We start from the raw sequence: 26,512 nt of genomic DNA on the forward strand, positions 1-26,512 counted from the left end.
TAAGTGGTTAAAGATAATAAATTATAATAGGAACATTTTAGAAATTTAATACATTTTTTTTACTGAGTTAATAAAAATCTAATATTTAAATATTTTTGTTGAATAAAATTTATTTTTTATAAATATAATATTAATTTAATATTTTGTCATCAATTTTATTAGTATCTAATTTTTTTATTGTTAAAAATAATTATTTTCTCATAAATTTATTAACAATCGTATATAGTATAAAAAATCTCTTAAGGCAAATATTCATTTAATGTCGGAATTATAATTTCAAGAATGCCTGAGATCTACAATGTATAAAAAAACGGAACATCTGAATTGAATTGAATGACTAAAATCTAAATCAATACTCTGATCAGAAAGAAAGTGAAAAAAAGAAGGAAGAAAAAAAGAAAAAAGAAAAGAAAGAAAAAAGAAAGAAACAGTTCCAATTTTGAGATTGAGGAAAGGTCACACTCATAGTTCAGTTCACTAACCTGGAGTTACTACCGATGGGTTTCTTCACTCTTGATGCTAATCGCGTCCTTCATATAACGTTCAACCCCCTTCTCTTTATCCCTCCTTTTTGTCTGGATTTGGGGATTAGGGTTTAACCCAATCCCCCGTAGATTTTGTCTTTTTCCTCTTTCAGTTTTCTTCTGTTTTTCATTCTTTTTCTCCACCTGGCAATAAAATCCGCGCGGGAACCAATAACCGGACGCTATTTCGTTCTGTAAATCAATTGAATCTTGTTCCCGCAAGCTCCTCGCTTAATTGAAACTACGTTAGGGTTTTTACATTCGTTTCATAAATATACATATTTTTTTTAATTATTATTACATGAACATGGAGAGCACGCGTAGATCGTTCGATAGATCGAGAGAGCCGGGCGCCAAGAAGCCCCGATTGATCGACGAGCTCGACAGCAGTTCCAACCCCATTTCCCGACCGTTTTCTCAGCCGCGGCAACCGCCGTCCTCTGCGGTTACACCGTTGACTTCCGCCACCGCGAGGTTCCGAACTAACAGCGACAGGGACTCCGAAAGTAGCGACAGGTACCACCCGCAACCGCCACCGCACCAGGAGCTTGTATCTCAGTACAAGGCCGCGCTAGCTGAGCTCACTTTCAACTCGAAGCCAATAATTACGAACTTGACCATCATTGCAGGAGAGAACCTTTCTGCTGCGAAGGCCATTGCTGGCATCGTTTGTACCAACATTGTAGAGGTGAACCTTCAAAGTTTGCACTGTGCGCTTGTTTACGCTGTTTTTTTCACAATCTGTTTTCATGTGTGGTGCCATTTTTAATTATTTGGATTGAATTGAGTTGGTAAGAATCTAAGGTGCAAGTAATGAATGGGAAGAGTTGCAGTCCTGGGAGTAGATGAGAAAATGAGATGTTTGTTCTGGTAGTTTTTTTTTTTCAAAATCATTTATGCTTAACCCAATTCAATCAAGTTTCATTTGTTAAGTGTTAAGGTTTTCAGAGAATAAAGATCTATAGTTTTTCAATCAGAGGTAAAAAGAAAAACTAAGAATTATCCTTTGCTTGGTGATGGCAGTTTTGTAGGAGTATCTATTATTTTTTCATTTCTTTTTTATTTGTTGTTGGATATGACAAAGGAAATGAACACTACTGTTTCCAATTATAATCAGTGCTCTGAAGACTGGTTTCAATGAAATTTTCTCATACTTTGTAGGCTTTAGTTGTTACCCTTGTTTAGATATGGCTTGGCAGTGTTGTATCTGTTTCTTTGCTTATTAATTTTTTCCACCATAGAAAAGCTGTCTCATCGCCTTAACGATTAAAATTTGTGTTAATGACTATCCAGGTTCCAAATGAGCAAAAGCTTCCATCTCTTTATCTCTTGGACAGTATTGTTAAGAATATTGGGCGGGATTATATAAAATACTTTGCTGCCAGACTACCTGAGGTCAGATATCTGTTCTGTTTCCATTTTTGTTGACCTTTAATGCCTTTATCTAAAAACTACTTATCACTTTGTTTATTATATGATCTACAATGAATAGTCCAAATTCTGAGGTTATGAGGTTTTACACTATGTAGGTTACATTGAAAAAGATAGTTAGAATTCTTGCATTTCATTAAATACGAATATTCTGCTTGTTCTACTGGTAACTGTTTTTATCTTTGTATTTTTGCTGAGATATTTTTTCTAATTTTACAACCTATTTTTAACTAGGTACTTGCCCGTTACTCCTTTACATTTTAGGTATTCATCAAGGCATACAAACAGGTTGATCCACCTGTCCATTCAAGTATGAGGCATCTTTTTGGAACTTGGAAGGGATACATTCCTCCGCAGACCCTTCAGATGATTGAAAAGGAACTTGGCTTCATGCCTGCAGTCAATGGTTCGGCTTCTTCATCTGCTACACTCGGAAGTGAATCACAGTCACAACGCCCAGCTCATAGCATCCATGTGAATCCCAAGTATTTAGAACGGCAGCGTCTTCAGCAATCCAGCAGGGTGGGTGAAATGATTGCACCTAAAACGTATAAACGTTTGAAATGTTGGATTTGAGTGGAGTTACTCAGGATTGGACTACCTTTTTTTATTTTGGGTGATCAATTGAATTCTCATTCTTGTTTCTTGGATATTAAAATTGAACTTGAAGATATGTCATGCAACCAAATTCTGATCTTCATTACTTCTTACTGAGACACTTGAGACACAATGCAATATTCTTGCATTCCACATCTTTGTAAATATGAACTTTCTAAGAAACTAAAACTCCTTTACTTTTTGTAAATATGAAATATCCCGACCTTTTTTCCTTTGGATATATTTTGGGTTTTATTGTTGTTTATATGGTTTAATATATTAATCTTGTTAGCTTGAGATAGAGGTAATCCTTTGAATACTTTTTCCTGTATTGTATTTATGCATGTTTAGACCACCCAACATCTCCTCTTGACACTATACCTTAAAAAAATGATTCACAATTCCTAAGAAACCTTGTGATTCATACTATGTATCATGATTTGACAACTCATTCATACACTGCATTGCTTGGGAATATGCTTAGTTTCGAGTAGATATCATCTGTATAATTTAGTCATACATACCTCTATATCATATGTCAGGTACTTATTTCTTCCATCATGTCCATTTTCATGTCATGAAGATTAAAGGAGTAGCTAATGATACGACTAGAGCTATTTTGAACTCAAATGAGGATTCAGAGAGGCCAAGTAGAGTTTTGGGTGCTTCACGACCGTGGCTCGATCCTAGGATTAACATGCATGTATGTAGAGTAAATTTCTTTTCTTCTTATTATGTCTGGTATTCATTCTATCAATTGTCATATTTGAATGTAATGGTTTATCTTGCATTCTAATCAGCGTATTCAAAGAGATGCATATAACAATTCTGTTCCTGAGAAGAGTTTAGCTGAATCCTATGGGGGCATGAAAAATAGTTCTGGTATTTCAAGTATTGGAAGAACTGGCAGTAGGGTTGCTGAGTTGGGACATGATAAAACTTGGTATAAAGCAGGACTCAGCGTGGCAGAGAACACATCTAATCAAAGTAATGGTTTCAGTTTGAAGCTTGGTTTTTCGAATTGTGAAGCACCAAAGTCGATGAACTTGGGTGCACATCATCAGCCAACACAAAACTTAACTAGCATACAGAGCAGTGTAGTGCCAGGTAGCTGGAAAAATTCTGAGGAAGAGGAATTCATGTGGGATGAAATGAACTCTGGAATGATTGGTGATGGTGCCGCCAGCGTTGCCAACAACTTGAATACAGAACGATGGATGGGTGGTGATGATGAGAATTTGGTAAGCATGCTTGATTATTGCACTTTGCCACCTAAATTTATTCATCCAATTGCAGTTTATACATGGATGGTGTCCTTGTCCATCAATTTCGTTGTTAATTTTTGCAACTTCAAGTTATCTTGTCTGATTGTGATTTTATGACAGATGATATACTGGCCCAATTTATATGAGGGTTTCACTACTTGCTTATCATTAGGATCTTCATCTATGGGTTGGTTGTCTTAGGCTGTATCTAGGAGTTTTTATAGACAATGAAATGAAGTGGCTTGTTATATAGTGTAGTAGATGATGTCCTCCTTATGGTTGAATGTGTACCAGTTTAATAAAGGTTGGGAATGGAATGCATGATAAATTGACAATCCTTCCTTGATTCCCCAATTTGATGGGACAAATGTAGCCTTGAGCTGCAAGGGTGGAATAGGTGTCCCTAACTTGCCATTCTATTCTCTCCTTAAAATTTAAGTTTCTTCCAAATATAGTTTACTTGAGCTTGACCATGCGACTCCCTCTCTATCACCCCTCCAAAAGATACTCTCGGATAAATTAGTGTTTATTTACATTAGGCATATTATCTTATGCTATGGGAATTTAAAAAGGGAAGATATCAAGGGGGATAAGAGGGATCATTGAAAGTCCTCATTTTCTATAGCAGGGTTCATGAACATAACCCTTTAAATATGATTTTCTCACATTGCCCTCTATCTTTCGTGCTATGTTAATTCTTATAATTGGAGAAGGGTAATGAGACTCCATAAATATTTTCAATAGTACTAAGAATGACAAGCTTATATGTCATGTTACATCTGACTTGTTTCCGTGTCCAGGATGGAGATCAATCCCAAATCTTGCACCATGATAGAGAAATATCTACTGCTAGGAAACAATCATTTGCATCTGGGGGGCATTCATCATTGCCATGGCAATTGCAGGAGCAGAGATCGAATGAAAAGTTGAATCTGAAGCCAGGTCACTCGGAAGAATTGTTGTCAGCTTTAGGTTGCTTACCAGCTAATACAAGTTCTTTGGTTGTCAGGATGGCAAATCGGTCTTCCATGCCAAATGCAACCAAAGGTATGTCTGAAACTATGGGACAAAAGCAATTTGATTCCATGGGAACAAAACCCACTTCTGCGCAGTCACCTTTGCAGCAGCAGTCTGCATCATTGCCTGTAACAAAGCTCCACCCTCATCCAACACAAAATTTGTTGGAGCAAGACTATGGGAAGGATTCTAAAACATCACAGTTTCTGGGAGATCTGCAGAGACAATACATTAGAGATCAACCAGCTGCCCTTCCTCCCAATGCTCAAGTTGGTTGTTTGCATAGATCTAGAGAAAAGGATTTGCATGGTCCTTTATCTTCAGAGACTTCTTTTCTGCCAAGGCATCAGCAGCAGCCACTGGTCTCTTCCCAGACTGAAGTTATTGCAAAAACTAAGAAGCCTCTCCACTCTAAAGTCAAGGCCAGTGAAAGTTCAGAACAATCAAAAAGTAGTTTGTCAGCTGCAACTGTGCAGACTAGATTCCTCAACAAATCAATTACAAATAGTTTTCCTGGTACAAGTAGTAGTCTAGTTACAAAGAATCTTCCATCTGACTTAGGGGTTTGCCCAGCTCTATCAGGTAGACCTTCGCCTGCCACATTAATTTCTTCGGTATCTGCAGTTGCATCACCGTCAACATTAGTTCCTCCAGATGACGATTCTTCTATTCTGGATAACATATCACAAGCAAATACTGGACAGAAACCAAAGGTCTCTACAAAATTACCAACTTCCTCTAACATGAGCAGTGTGTCAGCTCCAACCTCAACTGCTACAAAAAACAATTCCTTGAATCCCATTGCAAACCTTTTAAGCTCACTGGTTGCAAAAGGTTTGATATCTACAGATTCGGAGTCATCGATTAAGGTACCAACAGAGGCATTGGTTCAATTGGAAACGCGTACTGAAAGCATTACTGCCAGTAGCTCATTGCCAGTTCCTTCAGTTACTGGTTCCACAGTTCTCCCAGTAACATCCTCTAAAGTTGTGGAAGATGATGCAAAAGCCTCCCTGATCGTAAGTCAATCAACCAACACCAAAATAAGGAATATCATCGGCTTTGATTTTAAGCCTGATGTAATCCGAGAGATGCATCCCACTGTAATCAAGGGATTATTGGATGATAGTCAACATCATTGCAGATTTTGTGGTATTAAGCTTAAACAGGAAGAACAGTTCAACAAACACTTGGAGTGGCATTTTGCACGAGAAAGAGAGCAACATGGTCTAATTACAGCATCCAGAAAATGGTATGAGAATTGTTTTTCGTCTGAGCCTAGTGATTCTGTAGACGATTATTGTGAGGAAACAGACAGGAGTCCATTTGATGCTATCGTTCCAGCTGATGACAGCCAGTGCTTGTGTGTATTGTGTGGTGATCTGTTTGAAGATGTGTACTGTCAAGAGAGGGATGAATGGATGTTCGAAGGTGCTGTTTACATAAACAACTTAGATAGAAACGGTGAGATGGAAAATAGAAATGTGGGGCCGATTGTTCATGCTAAATGTTTATCTGAGAACTCAGTAGCTGGCAGCACCAAGATGGTAAGCCTTATGGAATGGATCTGTCATTAGTTGTTCAAAATTACAATGTGTCTATTGGAGAAGTGAGTTTACAATTTTAAGGTATGGTGATTGATTGGACCTTTTCCATTTTTCACAGGAACAGGACTGATTATTTACGCCTCTACTTTGATGGAGAATCATAAGTTCACTGAGGGACTCAAGACAGGTTTACTCTACATAATTTTGCTGTGATATGCATGCTATATTAGTTGCCTCTAACTGGTCGCTAAAGCGGTTAAACAATTTTGTGCTTATTTTTCTTTGTTTCTTTTGTACTCGGGAAAAGGTGTTCAAAGTATATATAAATTGGAGAGTTTTTGTTTTGCGGCTCAAATTTTGCATCAGTATTGACATATTGTTTGTTTTATTTTATTTTATATATTGTTTCTGTTTTTGTTTCTCGTGAATCAATTATATTTAAATCATGCTAAAATTAAACATTAGTCATCAGATATGGACTTCTATTGGAACTCTTGGTCATCGCAATCTTCTATGGTTAAGTTGTGACTGAATATAATGTTTGGAACACCCATTTCAAAAGAAAAAAAGAGTGAGTTCTCTCGAAATTTACTCTGAAGTCCAAGTCCCATGCCTTTAATTAGTTGACAAGAACAACTGCAGGAATTAATGTTTGCAACATTGGCGTCACGGTTTTAAGATATGGTTTTAGGGAATGTTAATGTTTGGGCACTCAGCATTCGACCTAAGGGTTCATTTTAATTATTCATTATCAAGGCTTTATGATGCTGATATAAAGTGGGCCTTTGTGGCCATTGTACTGCTGAAGCATTCGTCGATTCTCATTGCATTCCTCTGATACTATTTAGCTGTATGAAATTGCGACTAATTAGGGCGAAAAAGCAGCTTTAATAGAAGGGTAAAACCATAAAACATTTCACTGTGGTTTTTAACTTCGGATGGCTGAGGAAGCAAAAAAGCCGCATCATTCGCTGTAACAGAATCCAGCAATGAGAAGGCATTAAAAAAAAGGCAACTATTCTAATGAAGATGATCTTTGTTTAAAAAGTATGACTTATTTGTTTAATAATATTTTAAATAAAGGTAATATTTTTACTTCAAATAAAAATTAAGTCTTACAACTTATCATCCAATGATAAAAATAAAGTATCTTCACATGATGATAATCATAAAATCTTCATTGGAGTAGTCACCTTTAAAAAAAGGTGAAAACAAATAGCTCCTCGTAGGTTCTTTTTAGATATCTCACATTTTAAAAGGTAAAGAACACACTTGTATTTTCAATTAATCATTATTCAATTAATCAAACAATAATGAGTTTGTTTTTTAATTAAAAAGCTAGAAATTTATTTATCTTATTTTCTAAAAAAAAATAGCCGGTTGCCTCATCGGTTCCACTCGGGAGAAGGAATTGAACAGCGACTTTTTTTTTTTTTTTGTTTTTCACTTTTTTTGGGTGCTTGGGGCAATCAGATACCCTTTAAAACCAGCATGTGAAACCCACGATGATATGCACCGTATGAAAAATGCCTCTAAAAGATTCTCATAATTGGTTTCTTACTCTAATGATACTTCATAGGATAGGAATAGCTGTTTCCTCACAGAACATGAATAGCTATTATAATTTATAAACACGACGGAAGGAACCAAACTTGTTCGTTCAGTCCAATCTCATCTTGCAGTGCAAAAATATTATGGGAAGCAAGTGTACCGTTGTTTTAGGTATTTCAGTATCTTTAACTATTGATTTCAATTATAAAATTAGTTTTAGTCATTAATCTCAATCATAATGGGATGAATAACTATAAACAATGAAATATTTAAAACCATAGAACATTTGAAATGTTTCCTACTCATCGTTTTGTTGAGGTACGAAGGTGTTTCATTACATTTAGAGAGAGTATAACTAAATAAAATAATATATCAAAATTGATTATGAAAGATTATAATATTGACAAATCTCAACATAAAAAAATTAAAACTAAGTTGTAATTAAGAATGATAATAGGTCTTTATAGGGTTCGTCTTTCGTCTCCATTTAGTAAAATACCTTCTATTAACTAATACTAATCAAATTGTGTTTTAAACCATCAACTAAGAGAACATTATATATTGAGGTTGAAGAATTTTTACCAACTTTTCTTTTGCGCACTCAGGTTTCAGCATTAACGGTCCAACGACGAATTCGGCCCTCAAGCCCAATTCGGCCTCCTCGGCCCAAGAATCGGGGACCTTTTGGACCACCTCAAATCCTAAAATCCTACCTCTTAGATCCATTTTAATTTGAGCGTCAGAATCTTTGTAAGTCACCCCCTCCTTTCATTCCACTAGATGGGACGCCGCAAAACTCGTCACCGATTGTTCAAGGTAACTCGCAAACATTTTCCAATGGAAATAATCTTACCTTTGGTTTTGTTACTAAAGGTAACAAAACTACCATCATATTTATTTATCTTGACGAAGAAAGTGGGACTCCTTATCATATGCCATGAGTATCTATTACCTACATATCAATATACTCTCTGTCTTTCTTTCTTTAAGGAATCTTAGGTATCCAAATTAGTTTGAATCCTTTAATGTAAATTTTCTTTGGTTACGGAAGGTTATTATAATCCAGTACAACAATATAAATATTTTCACCATATTTTTTCCAAGAAATGAAACATTGCTTAAGTATGTCCATATCTATTGCATTTGTTGCAAATATTTCTTTTGTTGAATTTGTAAAGTTGCATTGTGATTTTCTGTTTTGATTATATGAAGCAAAAGCTTCATGAGAATAATTTTTAAAAACTACAGTGCTTCCTTCTTTATATCCCAAATTAGTTTTTTGTGAAGCTGATCTTTGATATGCTAATATTTTATCCAAGTTATTAGATCTTTGGACAAATTTTGATAAATTATTATTCCACAATGATTCTTTTGCATCTTTAATGATTTTTATATATCTTTTTAAGTAATTTTCTTTTGTTTAATTTGAAGTTTTTATGTTGATGAGCGAAAATTAAAGCTCACGGATACCAGCAAGTGCACTGGATCGCTCAAGTAATACCATGGTAAGTGGATATTGTTCCCATAAAGATTAAAAGATTGAGCAAACAAATATCAGATTAAATGCCTAATTAGATTAATAAAACCTGATTCTGAAAGGGGAAAGATTGTGTCTTGCCGAGAGCTTTAGAACCTTAAATGCTTGAATGCTTGAATGCTTACAAACAAGCTTGGATGTTGAATTGAGAGAAGACAGTGATGGTGAAAGCCAAGGGCTTCGGAGTTGTTTATGCTTTTAGAGAAATCAAACTTTGTTTACTTACCATGAAGTTTGCAAAGATCTTTCATGACAAATCTTTAGTAACTAATTTCGAATTCTTTGGTTCCTTAGTTTCTCAAGCATTAATTAGTCGTCAATTAATTAATCAAGAGATTAAGTACAAAAACTGATTTAGTTTTCTAATAATATTTAAAAGTAGTCCTTAGGTCGAATTACATGTCACATATTCAAGGTAGTCTTTTCTAGTTAAATCGAAGAAAAACACAATTCTCAAAAGCTGTTCTTATCTGAATTATATGTCACTTATTCAAAATTGGAGTGATTGAAAATCATGCATGCGTCACACACTAATTGAACCACTATTCCTAGTCGAATTCAAATAGTCATGTGAAAGAGTTTTCAAGCTTTAATTCAAATATCAAAATTTTCAATTATAATAAAAGAATTCAAAAGAGATTAGCAAACCTTTCGATACCACTAGTCCAAATGAAGAACGAATAACTCAATCATGAAATAGACCAATACAAGACTTCAAAATAAAACAAATGTAGATCGATAAACAGAGCTTTTAACCCTTTGACAAAAGGATTAGTTACTTATGGAAAAGGAAAGAAAACAATGAAAAGAGATTACAGAGGAGATGGATGTCCTCCTTTGTGAACAAGGTTCAATTATTTATATCCTAAATTCTAGAATTAAAATTCAAACTATCCTAATATTATATTTCAGAGAGAAAGATAAGATAACTACTTATCTTCCACAGAAAAGGATAAGGTACTACTTACTGACTTTAATTTTAAATTCAAAACAATAATTCAATTCAAATTCAAAACGAACCGAATCCCTTATGTTTCTAGAAAGAATTAATAACCAATCTTCTAGAGTCTTCAATGTTCTGGATGTGATTAAGGCTTCTAATAGTGTGGATAATTAGGCATGGGGCTTAATTGTTACATTTGAACGTTGTAATTGTGTTTAATCCAGACGTGTATTAGAGATAATTGGGCAAAAAGCCCAAAATTTCATATCCCAATGAAGGACACGCGATGGGCGTGTGCGGATGCCCGGCGGAAGTATGGAGCTAGAGGGTCCCCCGGGCATGTTGCAAGGCCGTCGGGCGCAGGGCAAGGCCATCAGGCGCAGGGCTTGGCCGCCAGGCGTGCTACATCATGGAAGGGTCTCACCAGGCGTGGGGTCCATCCGTTGGGCATGCCTTTTGTACGCCAGGCGTGCTCCATGTATGTCCTTCCTTAGGCCACACTTTCCTTCCTTAGGCCATGCTTTGCTGCCTTTGTGTTTTTCCTTTGATTTTTTATTATTTTTTAGCTAAAAACTCCTGAAATAATAAAAGCACTAACACAACTCCAAATATTTTATTATTTACTAAATCCTAAGAAAATAAATTAAAAAGAACCCTAAAAATCACTTAAGATGATGTGTCATCACAATACCAAACTTAAAACTTTACTTGTTCTCAAGCAAAAAAGAAAGATAAATAGAGTTTAGCATAGTGAAAAAGATTTGAAAAAAGATTAAGATTGAAAACATAAAGTGGGATTTATGATAATCCTTGTGGTTATATTCGGCTTCTCTTATCTTTCATAAATCTTGTATACTTATGATTTAGGAATTTTCAAAACTGAAATTCGAATTATATTATGAGTTCTATTGAATTTATATGGCTTGAAGGCAGTTTACTTCTTATTTGAATTACGTGAGAGATCTTTTGCGGGCTTTCGACTCTTAGTGCTTTGTCAAAAGGCAGCTCTTAACAGGCTTTCAATCGATAATCCCGGCTAGTTCGCCCAAGTTACCGGGTGATAAGTAACCACTCGGATCTAATCATCCAAGCCTCTCATCGACACAATTACACCACAAGCAGATAACTAGGGTTTTGACCTAGACATCGATGCCCAAGGCCTCTTTAGACTTCTTAATGTTTTGTCTTAATGCGACTCTTTAAGCGGACTTTCAATTGATAATCCTAGTTCAGTTAGCCGAAGTTATCGAGTGATAAAGCACCCCTTGAATTTACTAGCCCAAGTTTATCCTTAAAGCAAAAACATCACAGACACATAACTGGACCCTAATCATTGGTGCTCAGATCCTTGGATCTTTTAATTTCTTTTGATCGTTCCATTTTTTTCAACTGCTTCAAGGAATTGATGGTCGAATTCTCATAATACTTTTTTAAATTTCTGTTCTTGAAGATTCTTTTTCCGTTTCCTCAAGATTCAAGCATTTCATATTTCTTCAAATGCAACCACATATACTTAAGCACCTCTAATCTTTATTTTTGAATTATTTAATTCAATCCTTTCACCAAGATATCCTCCAAAATAATAGTTACTGGAGAAACAAGCATTCAAATTTTAAGTTTAAAATAAGAAAAGAAAGATAGAATATGCTACATATGTAGTGAAGGAAAAAGAAAATAAAAGAAAAAAACAAGGAAAACTAAAATAGGAAGGATGAAAGTAAAGGAGAAAGAAAATAACTAACCACTAGTAGAGAGGATTTATCTTATTTGATCTTACCCAAGTCTACTCAGTTATCATTACTGCTTCTTGTGCCGGGACTTTATGATCCATGGTGTTACCAACACCAAACTTATGAGTTTACACCAAACTTAGAGATTTACATTAAACTTAAAGATTGACAGAATAATGGGTGTAAATCATGGACAAAAGCATACGTGCATGAAAAAGAAAAGGATAAGATAAAACCTTAACGTAATTTTAAATGAGAGGTATTTGATTTGAAAATGCCCAGTGTTGGTTAAGGACTCTTGGTGTCCTTGCATGCACGTTCCCTGGGAGCTTCATGATGCATGAGCATCATTTGGTAGTTTCCTTGTTAATTATGTCAATAATGATTACGATTCTTCACTATTTCTCTTATGTTTTCATCAAAATACTTTGAGAACTTTGCTTCATATGTTTTGTAGGAGATTAGTAAAAATTTGTTTAACAAAAGAGAAAAACTCATAGAAGAGCAAAACATAGAACTAGAGAAGGAGAAATAGAGGAGAAAGACACAAACGGAGACGTGAGACCTGGGGAAGCCACGTCCCGCATTGGGCCTAGCTCCAGGGACAGTCCCAACTCCCTTTCTTCAAGAACATGAGATGTGAGAATCAACTTCCCATATCCAGGTATTCTCTCAAGTTCACGTCCCACGTGGGGAACCCAACGTCCCACGTTGGGCATGAACCTAGTAGCCCCCTTCCAGGACATTGTCGAAGACGTGCCACGTTCATCATCCACGTCGCACATCTAGCCACAACCCTTCCATCTCCCATTGAAGACGTTCAACGTGGGGGAGTCACATCCCACGTTGGGCATAGAGGCAGTGGCCTTACTCCTTCCCCTCTCGAAGACGTTGCACGTCCCTCCCTTACGTCCCATGTTGGTTCCATGCATGCAAGGATGTGGGATGTCCAGCCACGTCCAACCTTCTCCACACGCGAAGACGTCCAATGTGGGGAGTCACGTCCCATGTTGGGTTTGTGCTCAGGAGCCTCTCCTTCCTCCTAGCTCGAAGACATCCAACGTGGGGAGTCATGTCCCACGTTGGGCTTCTGCCCAGCAGCACGTCCTTTCTCCCTCTCCAAGACGTCCTATGTTCCAAGCTCACGTAGCAAGTGAAGCTAGGTCTAGGGACATCCAGCCTTCTCCTCTTGAGGATGTCGCACGTGGTCACCACCCACGTCCCATGTTGGGCCTAAAGGCAGTCGCCTCACCTTTTTTCCTTCACCCACATCTCACGTAGCCTCCATGGATGTCTTACGTGGAGCCATTCCTTACCCCTGGGAGGTGCATTTAAGTCCCAAGAGTGATTAATGAATGGAGTCACTAAAGCCTGAGCCTTAATCACACGGAGAATGAGTTTTTGATTTAAAGTTAATTAGAAAAAGATATTATTTGATTTTTTTTATTAACTCTAATTATAGGTTTTAATTTGTTTTAGTTTTGGAGTATTTAAGGATTTAGAAAACCCTAAACCAAACACCTGATTACTCTCGCATACTTTTGAACCCTAATTTTGTGTTTTGCATCCTGAGCAACTAATTTCCTCTATTAAGGTTATGAGCTCTACTGATTCTTATGGATTAATGTTGTTGTCTTTTTTTTCTTGATTTATACATTGATGTCTTCTTAAGAAACAAGTTTTCATTCTCCATCACAAGGATTTGAATATATTGAAAAATAGTTTAAATCTGAATTGAATTCTATATTCATCTTGAAAAAGTTGTTTGTTAGAATTAAGTTTGAAAATTTTTTCTCATGATTCTCTGGGTTTTAAACTTGGCTTGATAGGTGACATTAAATCAACTAGGGTTAGGGCCTAAGAATTGTGTGGTTTTTGAATCAGTGAACGTGCTTAATCTTTTTTCTTACTTAATTAACTAAGGAATTAGTAATTGATTAAGTTAAAGAGAAATTGAATCCCTAAGGGATTGGGATTTGGTTAATTAAGGTTCACCATGAGATACATCTTTGCATAATTTAGGTAGCAAGTGAAAAGCATTTATCTTGAAAGTATTAGCATCTCTGAAATCTACTTATATCACTTTTTACACTCATTCATTGCTACCCTTATTTATATTGATGATTTAGTGTTTAATTCATCACAATTCAAGTTTTTGATTGTCTAACTAGAATAATCAATTAACCACTGCTTTCTTAGTTCGTTAATCCTCGTAGGAATGATGATCTACTCACTGTGGTAATACTTGATACGATTTGGTGCACTTGCCGAGTTGTGATTTTGCAAAATTTCGCATCAAGTTTTTGGTGCTGTTGTCGGGGATCAATTGAGATTAACAACAAACCAGTTAATTGATTTCCTAGATTAGACCTTTTCCTTCTTTGTGTATTTACTTCATTGGGAACTTCTTTCACTTTGACGTAGGGAGTTCCACTTTTATTTTCTTGGTACTTGGTGTTCATGCAGGACAATCAAGAAGAAAAGACTATTCAATTTAACCCTGAAATTGAACTAACCCTTAGGCGATTAAGGAAGCAAGCTAGAGACCAGAGGGTAATAAAAGAAACTAAAGCGGATTAAAGCCAAGAAGAATTTAAAACAATCGCTGACAATATCAACAACACAATCAATGTTCATAAAATCCACTTCTGAAAATTGTGGGAGCAGCATAGTAGCACCCGCTATAGAGGCAAACAACTTTGAATTGAAGTCTCAACTCATCGCCTTAGTGAAACAAAATTGCCAATTCAATGGAAGCCCTCAAAAAGATCCTAATTTGTTCATGTCTAGCTTCTTTCATATTTGTGACACAGTCAAATTTAATGGTGTCTCTACTAAAGCTTATTGATTGAGGTTGTTCCCATTTGCTATAAGAGACTGAGCCAAGCAGTGGCTCGAAACTCAACCAAAGGAGAGCATAGCAACATAGGATGATTTGGTGAATAAGTTCTTAACCTAATTCTTCCTACAGCAGAGGTTGGAAAAGCTGAGACATGATATCCAAACTTTCATGCAAAAAGATGGAGAATCCCTTTATGAAGCTTGGGAATTCTACAAAGTGAAGTTGAGGAAGTGCCCTCCAGATATGTTTGTTGATTGAGTACAACTTCATATTTTTCATGATGGGATTACTCCTACTTCAAGGAATTCATTGGACTTCTCAGCTGGAGGATCTTTGCACATGAAGACAATAGAAGAAGCCTTGAAATTAATTGAAGTAGTGGCCAAAAATTAATATTTGTATTCCCCTGAACAATCCATGAAGAGAGGAGTGATGGAACTCGACACATTGGACAATATTCTAGCACAAAACAAGGCTATGTCTCAGTAGATCAATGCACTCACTAAGCAACTTGGACATATGCAAGTCTTTGCAGTGGGAACACAAGGTATCACCTATGACATGGGAGAAAAAGTCCATCAAAGTGAAGTTTCTGAGTCATTTAATCATGATCAAACCTCTGTTAAGCAAGTCAATTACATGGAAAATCCCTCTAGACAACACAATGACCCATTCTCTAAGACCTACAACCCTAGAAGGAAGAACCAACCTAACTTGCATGATAGCTAGCTTCTTCAAATGGTGTTGATCTAAGCTCAAGAGCCCTCATGATGGTTTTCGGGCTAAAATCAACTTCTACACCTCTTACATAGCTTTTGTAAGAAGTGTCATTTTTTGGATCCTCCCTCACCGCATTAGCATAAAGCTCTCTGACAAGAGTTGCATTTACTCGTGTGAGCGGATTGGTGAGAAGCTCCCATCTCCTCCTTTCAATCTTTTCCTTGATCTTATGGCATTCATCATCCAAAAGTTGGAAGGCTAATTCGGGCAATATTTCCTTTGGTTCCATCCACCCGAGTTGTATCTCATGAAACACAGATTTAAACTTTCAATTGTCAAAGAAAATTTCCTCTACAGGCTCCTTTTCCTTTCTTCTTTTTGAACTTGATGATGTCATTGGTTTGCTTCAAAGAGGCCGAATGGAAGAAAAAGAAGAGATAGGAAAGAGTGGCAAGTGTAGCTTGAGAATGAAGATAAGTGATTGATTAAGTGATAACAAGAATTGGTTGAATGGAAGTATAAGGGTGAGATTTGGAATCACAAGAACACAAGAAGTGAAATGTGGATGAATGTAAGAAAGTGTATCTTTAAGTGTGAGGTTCGAACCAAGTGAAGGTTATTTATAATGAAAGGTGGTAAAGGAATGGATGGTAAGGATTCATTTGATATGGAAATGAAGGGTATGCATGCAAAATTGAATGGGGACATAGATTGCTTCTTTATGAGGTTGGTAGGTTCGGTCATAAAGGTGTTCTTATGACACACCTAACTAATCAATGTATGCAAGGTTGTGGTTTCCAAGGAGCAATTTTCAAGGGCATGTGACTAGCCCTTGTTGCAAAGTAGCCGAGCCCCCGTTCCTTGAATTGTCATTTCCATCAATCTCTTTCTTCATATTCCTATTCAAAACAACAAACAAAAATTGAATCAAATTGATGGCGGAAAAAATAAAATGTAACAACTAACTTTTGAATTTTCATCAATTGACCAAATACTAAAAAAAATTAAGTATTCCTCATGAATTAGAAACCAACATGACTACTTGTAAGTGTGCATGTGACATTTGTGAACACCAAACTTAGTGTTTGGTCATGTGGTGTAAGGAAATTGATTAACCTCCTAAGATATACATATTATGACCCTTATGTATTATTCTAGGTGCCTTGCACACCAAACTTGTTATCCACCATATGTTTCACGCAAGAATTCAATTAAATCCTTGTCACTTATGATTTGATCATCATGAAGGCTACTTTATTATCCACTATTTAAGCATAAACTCAAAAGGATACAGAGCATGGGTTGCCTCCTATGAAATTCAAGACTTTAAACAATTTGATTCTCATTATTTATACTTGTAGCATATGTGGAACACCAAATTTAATGTTTGGCTATATACTTCAAGAAAATGCTTAAGTAACTATCCTAAGATGTCTATATGTTCACCATGCATGAAATCATCTTAGGGTGCCTCTAGGCACACCAAACTTAGAAGTTGATCATATGCTTCATGAAAATGCCTAATGCAGCTATCAAATTGTTTAGGAAAGTCTGAATTCATGATAGAAAACCATTTGTTATTATCACTAAAGCAGGAATTAAGAAATACTAAACATGGGTTGCCTCCCATGAAGCGCTTTTTTATCGTCATTAATTTGATGGTTGTCCTCTGTCAAGGAGGTTGATGATCATAATGTCTCAATTTATCTCCTCTCACTGTGAGCTTCTTTCTGGTGTCTTGTTTGATGATTTCTATGTGTTCTAGTGAAAGGATCTTGCTCACAGTATAGTATCCAGAAGGGTGTGGAGATGTTTTCACTGGTTGATAGATTAGCCTCACTTTGTCTCCTGGTGAGAATCCTTCAATTAGAATTTTCTTGTTCTTCCACCCTTTAGGCACCCTTTTCTTGCTGTTCTTCCCCCTTTTTGATGACTTTTTCCTCTTAGCAAGCTCAATGTCAGGAGCTTTCTTCTTAGTTGTCACCTCTGGGGTCTTTGTTTGTAGTTCTTCTTCAGTTGTTCTGGCCTCTTGAACCTTCTACCTTTCTTCAGTTTCATCATTCTTCCCCAAAGATGAACTTACGAGTTTTAGAGATGACTCCTTGGGCTTCTCCTTCCAGTTTGGGTCTTCATCTTCAATCCTCATGCAATTTTCTTTTTAGCAAGGTACTGTATTGCTTTAAAAACATTGAGGGTTATCTGTTCATCGTGTGCCCTCAGAATTATTTCTCCTTTTTTCACATCAATAATTGGCCTTGCTGTGGCCAGAAACGGTCTTCCAAGAATGATTGAGTCGCTTCCTTCCTCATCCATGTCCAAAATCACAAAATCCATAGGAAAATGAACTTGCCAACCTTAACTAGAAGGTTCTCCACCACTCCATTGGGTATTATAAGGGATCTATCAGCCAGTTGTAGTGACATTCTGGTGGGTTTGACCTCCTCTATTGACAGCTTCCTTATCATAGAAAGTGGCATCAAATTGATGCTGGATCCCAAGTCACATAATGCTTTGTCAATTGGTATGTTCCCAATGGTGCATGGTATGAAAAAGCTTCCTGGATCTTTGAGTTTGGGTGGCAAACCTTTCTGGATTACAGCATTGCATTCCTGGGTGAGAATCACAGTTTCCTTCTCTTTCCAGTTCCTTTTCTTGGTGATGAGTTCCTTGAGAAACTTTGCATAAAGTGGCATTTGTTCTAAGACTCACCTAGTAGAATGTTGATCTCCAATTTCTTGAAAATCTCAAAAAACTTAGGAAATTGTTGATCCTTCATCTCCTTGTGCAATCTCTGAGGGTAAGGTAGTTGAGCAACATATGGTTTGACATCCTCTTTCTACTCTTGTGTTTGTGTCTCTGAGACTTGCTTGCCTTTCCTTGGAGCTTGTGGTTCATCATCCTTCTTGGGATCCACCTTATCATTTTCCTCAACCTCTGTTTCTTCCTTGATGGCAACCTTATTGTCATTTCCCAATGTTTTGCCACTCTTAAGTTGTATGGCCTTGCACTCCTCCTTTGGGTTAGGGATGGTGTCACTTGGGAATGCATTGATTGGTCTCTCAGCACGCTGCTTGGACAGTTGTCCTATTTGTCTTTCAAGGTTCCTTATTGATGCTTCATAGTTCTTGATTGCCATCTCTTGGTTCTTCATAAGCTTTTCCATCATCTCTCTAGATTAGAGATTCTTTGAGACTCTTGATGTGGTTGGGATTGTGTGTGGGATGTTGATGGTTGTTGATGGAAGTTGGTTGGGTTATTTGAAGGGTTATTTTGTGGGTAGAATGTGGATGTGGAGACGTTAGTTTGTGGTTTTCTGTATGGATTGTTGTTAGTGGGGTGGTGATTTTGGTTGCTTGTGTTGCGAAAGTTATTGGGGTTAGAGTTCCTCTGTCATTGGTTCTAGTTATCTCCCCATCGCAGGTTAGGATGGTTCCTCCATGAGGAGTTGTATGTGTCCCTGTGAAAGTCATTTTGGGAAGACCTTGTGTTGTACATATACTGGATTTGTTCAGGCTGCTGCTCATTGTTTTATGTCTCAAAGCTTTCTTCATTTTGACCCCTTGCATTTGGAGCTTGGCTTCTTGTTCTAATTATAGCTTATTGCAATCCATCCATCTTTTTTGCCATCATTTCCATCCGCTACTGATGTTGTTGGTGCATCAGCTTGTTTTGGGATAAGATAGCATCCACCCCCTCAAGCTCATAGACACCTCTCTTTGGAGTTGCTTGTCTCTTCGAGGAGTAAAAGTACTAGCTGTTAGCCACCATATCTATGAGATCATGTGCCTCCTCTGGAGTTTTCATCATTTGCAGTGACCTTCCTAAAGAGTAGTCCAATGCCTTTCTTGCTTTCATGGAGAGACCTTCATAAAAATTTTGGAGCTTTATCCATTCACTAAACATGTCCGAAGGACATCTTCTGATTAGTGCCTTGTACCTCTCCCAAACCTCATATAAGGATTCTCTCTCCAATTGTCTGAAAGTTTGTACTTCAGTCTTGAGCTTGATAATTCTCTAAGGGGGATAGAACTTGGCCAAGAATTTGTTGACCAAATCATCCCAATTTGCGATGCTCTCCTTTGGGAAGGTTTCTAACCACCGAGTTGCTTTGTCCCTTAGAGAGAAGGGAAATAGCAATAACTTGTAGATTTCTAGGTGTACACCATTAGTTTTGACAATGTCACATATCTTTAGAAAAATAGATAGGTGTTGATTTGAGTCCTCCGAAGCACTCCCTCCATATTGGCAATTGTTCTGAACCAGAGTAATGAGCTGAGATTTAAGCTCGAAATTATTGGCATGTACATTAGGAGTGAGTATACTACTCCCACAATTCCTAGGATCAGGGATAGTATAAAAGGCTAGCACTATCCTGGCAGGTTAGCCATTGTTGTTAGCTACTCCTTCCTCATGCATTTCATCCTCCATGATATCCAAGTCCTCCTCTAAGTCTTCTTCACCAACAACTCTCTTCCCCCTAACTTCTCTTCTCAGTCTTAGAAAAGTTCTCTCTGGCTCAGAATCAAAGAAAGTTAATGTTGCCTTTCTCCCACCTGGCATACACAACACAAAACCAGACCAAAAGCAAAATGATCACCCTATTACTAGAGTGATGTTAAAGTTAGTTGACACAAAGTGTCAAACGGTTAGTGTGCTTTAAAAAAAAAAAGAAAATACTTAATCTAGACTATCACCAACTTAATCATTGTTAATCTGAATCAATCCCCGACAACGGCGCCAAAAACTTGATGCGTGAAAATTTGTACCACACAAATCCCTTCGGCAAGTATACCGAATCGTCAAGTAATAACTCACCGTTGAGTGAGGTCGATCCCACAGGGATTGATGGATTAAGTAACTTTAGTTATGTGATTTATCTAGTTAAGCTAATATTTGATGGTTTTGTGAAATTGAATGAACTGAATTATGATCCACAAAGAAAGTAAAACAACAGAATGTAAATTGCTGGAAATTAAAGTGCTGAAAGTAAATTGTGAAATGTAAATGGCGGAAACTTAAATGGCAAGAAACTAAAGAATTGAAACTTAAATGGCAAGAAATTAAAAGAGCTGAAACTTAAATGACAAGAAAATAAAAGCAAGAATGTAAATGACAATGAAAGGTAAATTGCATGAAATGTAAATAGGTTTTAGGAGCTGGGAATCAAAAAAAGCAGGAAACTCAAAGCAATTAAAGTGAAGAATAACAATGGGAGAGATTCATTAGGGATTAGAGATATCATAATCTATCATGAATCAATAGGTCTCAACTTCATTCTCAATCATATAAAGTAGATCTATGGCGGATTGTAATTAATTGCGTCTCAATACCTTGGCAACCCAATTTGTCTTAACATAATCAATTTGTCAATTCCTTGATCTAATTGTCATGAGAAGATGTTAAGTTCAATTCTCTTATCCATAAGCCACACAAATTCTTAGGATCTCAATTCAAACCAGGAATTTATTGATCAAGAGAATTGTGAGAGAAAGAGCTTCAAACTAATTTCTATGATTCCCCTTCCGAAGTCCACATAGAAATTCAAATGGATCTAAACCCCCTTCTGGTAGTGAATAGATTAGTTAAGCACAGAAGTTATCTCTTAGCTACAACAAGCAGATTGAGAAGAAGAAGAATTTCATTCATTCATTTGAATTACAATAGAGCTCCTCCCCCTAATGATGTGGGGTCTAGTTCATCATTGCTCTGAAAACTCAAAGAGAAAAGAAAAGTACATAAAAAGTAAACTAAGTGCAGAAAAAAAAATCCTAATTTGGGTCCTCTCTGTCAGAGTCCCCTCTAGGTCCCAGCCTCCTTTTTAGTTCAAAAACTCTCCTATATATACACTCTTTAGATCAGTCCTCAAGTAATTGAATGTGGGCTTTTGGCCTTAGTTGAAACAAGTTTGGAGCGGCTCTTTCTGAAGTTAATCCTGGCGTTAACTCACTAACGTTCTCATACTTGGATGAGGCACCTTGAAACTGACGTTAGTACTGGTATTAACAGCCTTGCTAACACCACAAGTCTCCTTCCATACTGGCGTTAACACTGCCGTTTGTGCACTAACGGTGCCACTAACGTTACCTTCAAAACTCACTATGGCGTTGCCACTGGCTTTAGTACACTAACGGGGCCATCAACGTTTTTCTTGCTGTGCGTACGCACACTAGCCAAATCCTCCAGCCCAAACTCATAAAATGGTCGAAGACATTAGTGTGCTAACTTGGTTAACGTTAGCTCACTAACGTTGGCACCTCTTCTTGTGTTATAGCATTAGTGAGCCAACTTAGGCCACTAACGTTGCTTCCTTCTTCCTTGAGCCAACTTTGGCCACTAACGTTACTTTTCATTCTTGAGTCACGTTAACACTAGCGTTAGTGGGCTAACTTGGCCACTAACGCCAGCTTCTTCTTGTAAAGCCAACGTTAACCATGGCGTTAGTGGACTAACTTGGCCACTAACACCACAGCCTCTGCTTCTTTGCTTCTCCTTGTCTATCATTAACCAAACACATGCATCAAAACTTTGTCATAATCACAAGATAATGCATCATTCATTACATCAAGTAATTCTTGCATCAATCTCATGAAAATGTTTATAATTCAAAATGTTGGATTGAATCAAGACATGCATACATTACTCATCCAAATGCTTGTTTATTGCCTAAGAAAATGCATGAAAACCAATTAAAAACTAATGAAAATGATTTGTGAAACTAGCCAAAGATGCTTAGACATCAATAGGCTCAAAGTGGTAAACAAAAGTAAATGAAATGGTAGGCTATTTGGGTTAAGTGAGCTATAAAGAAATGATGGTCTCAATCACATAAATGCATAAATATACATTAAACAATAGATATATTTAAACAAAACAAAAATTGCAATCATAGAGAAGAGTAACACACAAGAATGAAATAAGTAGTTAAATGATGTAACCACACAATAACGCTCAAAAACTCACAAGTTGTATGTTCTTTACTCAAAAACCATATTCCACAATGTATAAATCATGCAAGTTTCAATGAAAAATTTCAACTCAATTCAATTTGAATTTCAATGCCCTAAATAAAAAGTAAGTTTCTTGAAAATTTCATTAAATTGACTAACATTTGTTCTATATATGTATATATAATGTGATTGGATGAAAAAGGTCAAAAATCCTAAGTTTAATTTCTAATTCCAATTAAACCAAAATAGAAAATTTATAGGAAATCAAACTAGATGCAATCATCACATCATTCCAAATCACAATCATAGCTAAAAAAACTAAAAAGCATATGTAAAAGCCAAAATCAAAGGCAAAATGTAAAGATATGCATCACTACAATATAATACTAGGTTATGTACAAGCAAAATTAAAAAGTGGAATAAGCTAAGTAAAAAAGAAGTAATAAACTAAATAAAAAGTTTTTCAAAAAGGGTAAAATATATACAAAGCAACTAAAAAGCATAATAATAAAAACTAAATTACAAGTGTTCGGAAATGAAATTTTTACCCAAAATATACTTGCTGAAGTTGTACGACCTCCCCACACTTAAAATGTAGCACCATCCTCGGTGCTCAAGATCATGCAGAGTCGAAGGAATTGTCACTGTCGTCACCTCCACCATCAGCTGGTGGGTCTCGTGCCTCCTCCGGCTCATGATGCTGGGCCTCCACCTACTCAGAATGCTCGGATGGCGTGTCCGGCTTAGGTGGAATATCGGTGCTGCCGGAGAGGATAATCCTCCTCAAGTGAACAGAAGCAGAAAACTGAATCACAAAACAACATATATATGAAGTGAACAAATAATGTAAATTTGAATGGAAGCATGCATGAGATTCAAGTTAAAAGTAAACAGAAGCAACTTCCAATCAATCAAAGATAGCTAACTTGCTTGTTTATCAAAGGTAAAGAAAAGAAAGGAGAATTGTTGCTATGCACGAAGAAAAAGAAAACAGTTAAAAAGTTAAAAGGAAAGTTAGTTGAAAAGAAAAAAGAAAGTTAAAAGTTAAGTGAAAAAAAAAAATTAGTTGAAAAGGAAAAGGAGAGTCAAAAGTTATGTGGAGAAAAGAAAAAAATTAGTTGAAAAATTAATGTTAGTTGAAAAAGAAAAGAAAAGTTAAAAGTTAGGTGAAGAAAAGAAAACAATCAGTTGAAAAAGAAAACAAAGGTCAAAAGTTATGTGCATAGTAAAAAAGTTCCTTAATTCCAAAAAGTTTCCAAAGTTTCAAAACAAGCAAGTTTGTATTGGCTTCTCAACAATTCAAGATGCCAAAACAAGTAATACAAATGTATGTGTAGAGCACATAATCAAATGATTATTAATCACAAGCAATTGGCATAAATTAAAGGAATTTGGCATTTACAAAATTAAAACCTTGATGAACAAAGTACACAAGTGAAATTCAAACACCAAATAATAAGGAAGCATGAAAGTCACAAGTTGAAACAAAAATTGAAAATCTCATGCTCTATGTGACTTAATGTAAGTTAGGCATGGATAAAAATGAATCAAATTAGCCACATAGATAAAAACCTTCAATCTTGTGAGTTTATGCAAAAAAGGCTTTACTTTTAAAAGAATTTCAAGTTTATGGTCAATTTGAAAATTCACTTGAACTATTCAATGCATAGGAGTAATTTAGTATGAAAAATAGCAAAGAATATTAAAGGCATGACCACAACTTGCAAAGAAATTTCTTGATCCAATCAGAAATCATGTAGCAAACAAGGGTTTATTTTGGCACAGAAATTCGTCAAATAGAACTTGTTTGCTCAAACAACACAATGCAGCTTAATTGAGCAACCAAATAGAATAGCAGCAAAGTAGTGAATGCAAAAACAACTTTAACACAGTAAAGTAACAAGTATCCAAATGATCAAAAGTATTCCAGACAATCAAACATGCAACAATCACACATTATCCCAACAATTTCAGCCTCAAAAGTCATCAAAACCGGCAGTACAACAGCGAATCTCCACACAATCGAGAAAATTTTCAACCAATCTCAACAGCAAATTTTCAACAATTCAGCACCAAACAGTAATTCATAAATATACTTAACCATTTCCAAATAATTCCAGCAGTAGTTATAGCAAATCAACAATTTCAACACTTTTAGCCCAAATGAATTCAGCAGCAATATCTCAACAATCCAGCAGAAAATCAATTAATCAAACTGCAATTCAAACTCAAGAATAGCATGAAAGCATGATTAATTATCCGACAAGCAAACATAATCAAGGAAAAACAAAACCGCAGGCTTTAACAATTTTAGCCGCGATGCTGTCAACGGAACCAGTTTCAATCCACAACAACCATATATTTTAATACATACCCACATATTTAACACAATTCCAGCAACAATATTTCAACACTCCCAGCAGCAATATTCAGAAGTTCAACAGAAAATCAGTCAAACAATTAACCAAGTGAACTCAACAGCCATTTATCCATCAATTCAATCGGAAAAATCAAATCAAAATCAGTGATTTCACATCATAAACCAGCAATCCGAACAACAATATTCATCAGCAAACAGAATTTTTCCAACACTTGCAGCTAAAATCAAAATCCAATAAACTAAACTAACATATCCTAACAAACTAGAATCTACTAAGCCGAAATCAGAATCTAACTAAGTAACTAACTAGAATTAAAATTAGATTAAAGAAACCAAAACTAACTAACAAAATATGAAAAAGAATCAGAAACAGAGTTCAATGAAAACCTGAAATGCAGAACAAACATTTGAAACAGGGAAGGAGGGGAAGAGGGGTGGCTCCGGTAGTTCTAGGTGGCTGGCTGTTAGGGAAGTAATGACAGAGGGAGAGAGAGCTTCGCAGAGGTGGTGGGTCTTGCACAGAGCAAAGGAGAACCGGCGGCGATTTGGTTGGATGCTGATTTAGCGCTGAGAAGAGGGAGGAGGGTAACGTCGCGATGGCACCAGGCTTCGACGGCATCGCTGGCGCGGCGGAAGCAAGGTAGTGGCAGCGGCTATGGTGGATCACAGAGGTGAGGCCGACGGAAAGGGTAGAGGAAGAGGGAAAAGAAGGGGAAGGAAAAAAGGGTGGCGGCCGGCGGAGATAGTTGTTGCGGCGGAGGTGAGAAGAGGGTGAGGCACGCGGTGGCTTGTTGATGGCGCGGTGGGTCCTGGGTCGAGGCCGACGGAAAGGGTAGAGGAAGAGAGAGAAGAATGAGTGATGGTCTGGTTGTTGTGGTGAAGCAGAGGGAGGAAGGAACGGGGGCAAGACGAGAGAGAAATGAGAGCAAAGGAAGAAGAAAGGGGATAAGGGGGTGGCGGTTTGGTTGACGGCGGTTACGGTGACCGCTGGTGGTAAGGAATGGTGGTGGTGGTTCTTGGGTCTTGGAGGCTGAAGGGGGAATGGGGAACATTGGAGGAGGGGAAAGGTGTGGTTACGCGAAGAGGGTAGGGGGAGGGGGGTGATTTTGCTATCATGGGTACGCACCAATGTTTGTGCGTAATGAGCAATTGTGTGTATACAACATGTTCTGCGAACACCACGAGCAATAGGGGTGGCAGTGGGGCGGGTAGGGGCGGGTTTTTGCCCTACCCGACCCCGCCCCGCCGTCTTGTTATGTATATATTATCCGTCCCATCACTATCCGCGGGTAGTAAATAACAAAACCCGAACTCGCCCCTGCGGGTACCCGCCCCACCCCGATCCGCCTTTGTAAAAATTAAATATTTTAATTTTTACCTATTTTAATTTTTACTTATTTATATATAAAATAAGACAAAAATTTAAAATTCATAGATAAATTAAAATACAAACATAAAATTCATACAATGTCATTAACTAA

General features: G+C 36.8%; 1 protein-coding gene, 1 long non-coding RNA gene and 1 other non-coding gene across 4 annotated transcripts; 1 reads left to right on the plus strand and 2 right to left on the minus strand.

The window, feature by feature from the left end:
* The first annotated feature begins 284 nt into the window (after positions 1-284).
* Positions 285-6,736, plus strand: LOC112754396 (polyadenylation and cleavage factor homolog 4). Of its 2 annotated transcripts, none has more exons than XM_025802027.3 (7): positions 285-1,212; positions 1,818-1,919; positions 2,190-2,477; positions 3,136-3,255; positions 3,353-3,793; positions 4,618-6,381; positions 6,500-6,736. In XM_025802027.3, exons 3-7 carry the CDS (start codon positions 2,268-2,270, stop codon positions 6,509-6,511), a joined length of 2,547 nt encoding a protein of 848 aa, XP_025657812.1. In that variant the 5' UTR covers positions 285-1,212; positions 1,818-1,919; positions 2,190-2,267; the 3' UTR covers positions 6,512-6,736. The 2 variants fall into 2 exon arrangements, with proteins under 2 accessions (XP_025657812.1, XP_025657810.1); XM_025802025.3 differs by having other exon boundaries at positions 332-1,212; positions 2,220-2,477.
* An 8,389-nt stretch (positions 6,737-15,125) lies between these two features.
* LOC112761507 (small nucleolar RNA R71) lies at positions 15,126-15,233 on the minus strand. The gene has a single exon (XR_003181900.1). It is a non-coding gene; the product is annotated as a small nucleolar RNA R71 (small nucleolar RNA).
* Positions 15,234-21,324: 6,091 nt separating this feature from the next.
* On the minus strand, positions 21,325-26,192 carry LOC140180345 (uncharacterized). The gene is made up of 3 exons (XR_011874338.1): positions 25,419-26,192; positions 23,200-23,456; positions 21,325-22,198 (listed from the first exon to the last, which is right to left on the minus strand). It is a non-coding gene; the product is annotated as an uncharacterized lncRNA (long non-coding RNA).
* Between the last annotated feature and the right edge of the window lie 320 nt (positions 26,193-26,512).

Source organism: Arachis hypogaea, chromosome 16 (genome assembly GCF_003086295.3).
Source record: "Arachis hypogaea cultivar Tifrunner chromosome 16, arahy.Tifrunner.gnm2.J5K5, whole genome shotgun sequence".
In the NCBI taxonomy this organism is placed as follows: domain Eukaryota; kingdom Viridiplantae; phylum Streptophyta; class Magnoliopsida; order Fabales; family Fabaceae; genus Arachis; species Arachis hypogaea.

Coding starts and splice junctions, on each gene's coding strand:
- LOC112754396 (XM_025802025.3), top strand. CDS start 826: ATGAACATGGAGAGCACGCGTAGATCGTTCGATAGATCGAGAGAGCCG. Junction 1,920..2,219: donor TTGCTGCCAGACTACCTGAG/GTCAGATATCTG, acceptor TTTACATTTTAG/GTATTCATCAAGGCATACAA. Junction 3,794..4,617: donor GTGGTGATGATGAGAATTTG/GTAAGCATGCTT, acceptor TTCCGTGTCCAG/GATGGAGATCAATCCCAAAT.